This window comes from Cicer arietinum, chromosome 8 (genome assembly GCF_000331145.2).
Source record: "Cicer arietinum cultivar CDC Frontier isolate Library 1 chromosome 8, Cicar.CDCFrontier_v2.0, whole genome shotgun sequence".
Classification (NCBI taxonomy): domain Eukaryota; kingdom Viridiplantae; phylum Streptophyta; class Magnoliopsida; order Fabales; family Fabaceae; genus Cicer; species Cicer arietinum.
This window is the reverse complement of record NC_021167.2, coordinates 4,266,220-4,271,890: the sequence shown is the minus strand read 5'-3', so window position 1 is coordinate 4,271,890 and position 5,671 is coordinate 4,266,220. Positions and strand designations below refer to the sequence as shown.

Sequence of the window (5,671 nt, the reverse complement as noted above, 5' to 3'; positions counted from 1 at the left end):
GAAATGGTGAAAGACAGTAAGTTTTTTACATATTCAAAATATTGAATTGAGATTGTGGGAAAAAGTATGAATTATACAATAATTTTACATATTTAAATATTTAAAATATACACTTATACTTAATCATACACAACTTAATTTTTTTTAAAATAATAATTGGTTTCCTGATAGATTGTAACTCATCAGATATAACACTAAAACCAAAATATCCATGTAACATAGATCAAGGGCAAACACATGCAGGGTTTCCAGCTCCACAAAAGATAATCATAAGCATGAGTTCGTAACATTCTATATTGAGTGAAAAAATTACCAATTGTGAAGGTTTGATTTAACATCATACGTCCATCTTCATTGTTTCCTGAAGATAAAAAATAATAATTGTAAGAAACATAACTGTGAAGAGAGACAATGATAGAAAAGAAATCACATCTAACAGGCAATAAAGTAGTATTTTGAAGTTTGGGGAAAATTATTGCAAATGAATTTTTTTTTTTAATATAAAACAAGGGTGGCTAAACCATAACCAAATGAGAATTTTGAAATTCAACAGCTAAATAATTATTTCCAGATAGCGGTGGAATATGTATAACAGTATATAAGTTAACAGGGACCTTATGTTTTTCCCTTTTGGAGTATAATAAAATGTAACACTTCTTTGTAAAGTTTCAATTATTACCAACTTTTCTGTAGTCAAAGAAATAACTTTCCTTCCAAACCTATGTCTTCTTCAATACATTAGGCTACACAGAATATCATGTGATAACTTCTAAACATTAATGGTTATCACTTTTAAAATAAACAGACACACGCTGATTTCAATATTTCTTAAGCAGTAAAACTAATATAGACTTTAAGTATCTACAAAGTTCAGCACGGGTTTGTTGCTAGTGTAGATTTGAAATAAAACTAACAAGTAATAATGACAGAAGTACACAGTTGAAGTTAATTACTAAAGTGAAGAATAACTGGATCGGCATGAAAAACACGACCAACTCCATGGCCAACAAACTGTTGCACAACACCATATCCATATTTATCTGCATGATCACTTATAAAATGAAAGAAAAAAATTATCAAAGACGAATCATATAATCAAGAATCGAAATTAATTTAAATCACAGTCATCAACTACTAACTCATATTAACACAACATTTAAAATTGCTTAAGATACTGCTCTTGTTTCCTTCAAATTGTTGTTTTTAAAAATCATTCAACCTCGTCCTATGTTAAAGCCTGGGGAGAAAAAGGTAGAGGTAGATGCAGTTGAGGGGGTTTAGGGTATGGAAGAAGATGCACATAGTTTTCTAGCCCATAGTTTTTCTACAAAGATGTTACAGATGACATGGCACAACTATATGAATGTGAAGTTGTTTACTGAGTCCCAGTAGAGAGGTTGACTATTGTGGGTCGCTAGAAAGTAATGCATATTTTCATAAAAACAGTTTGTATAATAGCAATACTCATCATGAAGATTGGGGGCAGAGTAAGTCATCTCGGGAAAAAGTTATTAGATACTCTAAGAGTAATACTCACTATGGTTGAGACTTGATCAAAACTTTACTGTAAATGTTTTGAATATAATTCAGGCATGCTTAAATAACTAACACCCAGTTGAGGATGAATATTTGTAGAATTGTGTAAAAAAACTGACATTTTTTTGTTATTAACCTTATGTTTAGATAAGATGAATACAGTTAAGGATCATGAGTCTAAACCCATTCAATTACCATTTACTATACATGATCCTATTGCCAGAGGGTTTCTGAATTTATGTTGAATAAGGAAATGCAGGGAAGAGAGAACAAATGATAGAAACATCTTACTGAATTGTTTTGCCAATTTTCTTGAATTCCACTCCTGGTGCACATATTGATATTGCTTTATCCAGGGATTCTTTAGTGACCTGTATCAATAATATAAGGGGGGAAACCCCACTCCTATAAGCACAAAACAAATGACGAGGACAGTGTCTCAATTCTAACAAAAAAACCACTTAAAAAAAATTCAAGCCACATAAAAGACTTAGAACAGTATCTAAACAACCATAAGAATAAGTGGTATGGAAAAGATATCAATAAAATTTATTATATTCGACAAAAGGTTAGTCAGTGATTTTTACATATCTACAATTTCCAGGAATAAGTGGTATATCTCCTGAGTATAGAAGGCCATAAATGAATACCAAGGGATATTCTTTCTTATGCATCCTGAGTAACATGCAAAATTTAATACCATGGGATATTCAACTAGATAGCTTTACATGTTGATACATGTACTGAAGGCCATAATAACGGCTCTGTTAAGATAATAAATATTTTCAATCCCATATAATCCAGTAAAGTAGCTTAAATATAAAAGCTTAAATTAATAGTTAAGAGATGCATCTAGCATGGGTTTTTCATACTCTCATTCTGAAGTGAGAACCAATTGATTCCATATATCACTCTGTCAATAACATTATTTCAGCAGTTATCAATGCCTAAGAAATTAAGACCACTTCACTGTAATTCCTCTTATTTTCACTCCAATGCAGAAAACAATCAACTTTCCAGGCCAAGTAATCTAAAATCCGAAATTGAAGTTTTTACCAATAGTTTGAAAACTGGACTCATTGAACTGCGAAGACACTAAGCCCTAGTAAATCATACTGAGAATCAGATTAAAATGCAGGATTAATGAAGGATGTATGGAAGTATGGAACATACAAAAAGAACTGAATCACAGCCATTGTTGGCGTGAAGACAAACTGATACCTGAACTAGTTTTTTGGCCTCATCACCAACATCTCCGCAAAAGAAAGTTGTCGACGTGTCACCATGATAGCCCTACAATTCATATCCATTTGTTCACTCACCAAATCAAAGCATAAATTTCACAAATCTTAAAAGATGCAATTGCAAACATATAAGAAAGGGGAAAACAACCAATATTAATGCAGCACATTCGTTCCAAAATAAGCTACATGAATTAATATTCATACTAAAATTGACAAAGGGCCAAGCTTTAAGAGAACAAAACAGCATTATGTGGGTATGATAAAATATTCTTAGCCTCCATCCCCACCAACAGCATAGCCCAAGAAGAGGGAATATATAAGTGTTGTAAGCAGAGTACATAGTAATGAGACAATGTAAGTACATATTACGTGAAATGCCATGACTAGTCCCCTCCCAACCCTAACAAAAACCAAAATAGGCACCCCACCACAACCAAAAAAATACAACTTACATTTAGATAGACGGTAACATCAATGTTGATTATATCACCATCCTGCAAATAAAAGAATGTGTCAACAATTTTTCACCCAAGGTATATAATTTTCTAAGTAAGAGTTGAGTATAAGGACCTCGAGTGCACGGGAATCTGGTATTCCATGGCAAATGCATTCATTAACAGATGTGCAGACACTCTTTGGAAAACCGCCATAGCCAAGAGGAGACGGGTATGCACCATTATCAATTATCATTTGGTGAACTGCTTCATCAATTTCATCTGTTGTTATGCCTGGCTGTCAACAGAAGTTAAAACTAAACTAACATAAAGCCAACTTTTTCTTCCTATATAAAAACATACCAATCAGTGGAACACTATAAGTTTATTAACATTTCATAATTTAAGTATTAATAAGTTGTTTGTTTTACATATAATAAGCAGCAACATTTTACGTAGGAAACAAACAATAAGAGAATGTGGGATTGACTAGCCAAAAAGATGAAAAGAACGCACCTTGACTAAGGTGCCAGCATATTGAAGAACCTGTGCTGCGAGCCTGCCGGATGCTCTCATGCATTCTATCCCCTTCTCATCATGCACTTCAGGTCCACTTGCAATCCCTGCCGGAACCCTAGATTTTACATACGGAGGCATTGATATATCTTTGGGCACTTTTCGACGCGGAGAAACTATTCCCGGTCTCAGACGTGTCCGCTTTCTGTTAGACAATTCATCTATATTCCTGCAAAAGACAACATGTAAAAGTTAAAATCAAAAGCACATGGTGCCAGATAGACAAATACCTCTTTAAACAACTAGCTTAATCTGAAATTGACCACCACTAGCTGCAGATTGACATGGTTTAAAGTCTACAACAAATAACAACAGTAATTGAAAAACTAAATAGCAGTGCATAAGATTTTGAAAAATACAACATAACATAAAAAAATCAATCCCTTCTCCCTTGATTATCTGCATTGAATACTCGAACTTTGAAAATAAAAACAAATTATAAAGACCTATTTGGATTGAATTTGAGCTTATCTGCTAACGTTAGACTATTTGGGAGAGCTTTAGGAAAGCAACTTATGGCATATCTATCAGTTGTTTTCATCTTATTTTTAAAAACTCTTGAAGGTAGCTTATGAAAACAATTTACTTTATTTTATCTTTAGTTATAGAAATAGCTTTTGTGTAAGTACTTGTATGATAAAGGTATATCTATAAACACTTAATTAAGTTGGTTATCGAAGCATGACCTAAATCCGGGTTCATTTACAATTTACAATAGTCCAATGGCTAGGTTACTACAACATGACTACTGCTACACATTAACACAAGAAATAAATAAAATACCTAACGATATAAATAAATAATATATTAAAATTAAATGGTACAAATAAAAACAGAGAAGCATTGGTTGCATCAATTATTTTACAGTAGATATGTGCACACGTGACGAAAAAACATTACCTTCTATTAAACAAGAGATTGGTTAAGCCAGAAAGTGACCGAGGCAACTGCATCGAAACGTGATTGATTCCTGTAACAAAAATAAAGAATCAATAATAATTTTAGTAGAAAGTTGAAAAATGAAAATGATTGGGAAGGAGAAGGAGAAACCTGGCTTGTGATTGTAACGAAAAAGTTGAGGAAGGGGATGGTGGTGGCGTGAGCAACGAAGAAGTCGATCTCCCATGAAAGAAGACTTTAACAGTGACATACTGCTATTCGCCATAGCCATACTTCTTACTTATCCGTTCTTGTTTCTACGCGCTTTCTTCCTTCAAGTTTCTTCACTATTATGGTTATTATTATTATTATTATTATTATTATCATAAATAAATAAAAAATTGAACGGTATATGTTTTCATAAAACAAAAAATAGGGCCCGGCTGGCCCAAATACGAAGCCCACTATTTGATGTTTGGCCCATCCATAGTCTTTACGCCCATTATACGTTGAGTTTGGGCTCTAATATAATGCAGATATATCATGTATGTTTTTTATTAGATATAACCACTTCATTTAACATACATACCCCTACGATTTCATAATTTTTCTAAAATGCTCTTCATTAATTATTTATCCTTTTCGTCCACATCCTACACCCCAACGTTCTAAATCGTAAACTCTAATTTACTAGGAACATTTTCAATAATTGTACACCATACTTAGTATATGATGAAGAAAAAAAAAATATAAAAAAAAAATTTCTTTAACTCGAACAAAGTATTTTGGCTCTCTTGTATTGAATTATTTTGTACAATTTCATTTTGGTCCTTTACAGGAATTTTCACATATTTTCAAAGAGCTTTGGTCTATGAAGTGAATTTTTGTATACCTCTGCACTTAATCCTCCACCCCACATTTATAAAAAAATTTAACTTTATCCTTCTTTAATTTTTCTTTATAAAAAAAAATCCTTCAAAATTCAGGATTTTTAACCCTTTT

General features: G+C 32.4%; 1 protein-coding gene across 1 annotated transcript in view; it reads right to left on the bottom strand.

Moving 5' to 3' along the window:
• The window catches only part of LOC101496277 (methionine aminopeptidase 1D, chloroplastic/mitochondrial), a 7,274-nt gene extending 2,244 nt beyond the window's left edge, over positions 1–5,030 (bottom strand). Inside the window, exons 1-9 of the mRNA XM_004511883.4 lie at positions 4,841–5,030; positions 4,691–4,760; positions 3,731–3,959; positions 3,351–3,512; positions 3,233–3,274; positions 2,758–2,829; positions 1,828–1,907; positions 954–1,051; positions 314–361 (exon numbers count right to left, since the gene is read on the bottom strand). Coding sequence (XP_004511940.1) covers positions 314–361; positions 954–1,051; positions 1,828–1,907; positions 2,758–2,829; positions 3,233–3,274; positions 3,351–3,512; positions 3,731–3,959; positions 4,691–4,760; positions 4,841–4,961 — 922 coding nt within the window. The 5' untranslated portion in view covers positions 4,962–5,030. The remainder of the gene's footprint in view (positions 1–313; positions 362–953; positions 1,052–1,827; positions 1,908–2,757; positions 2,830–3,232; positions 3,275–3,350; positions 3,513–3,730; positions 3,960–4,690; positions 4,761–4,840) is intronic.
• Between the last annotated feature and the right edge of the window lie 641 nt (positions 5,031–5,671).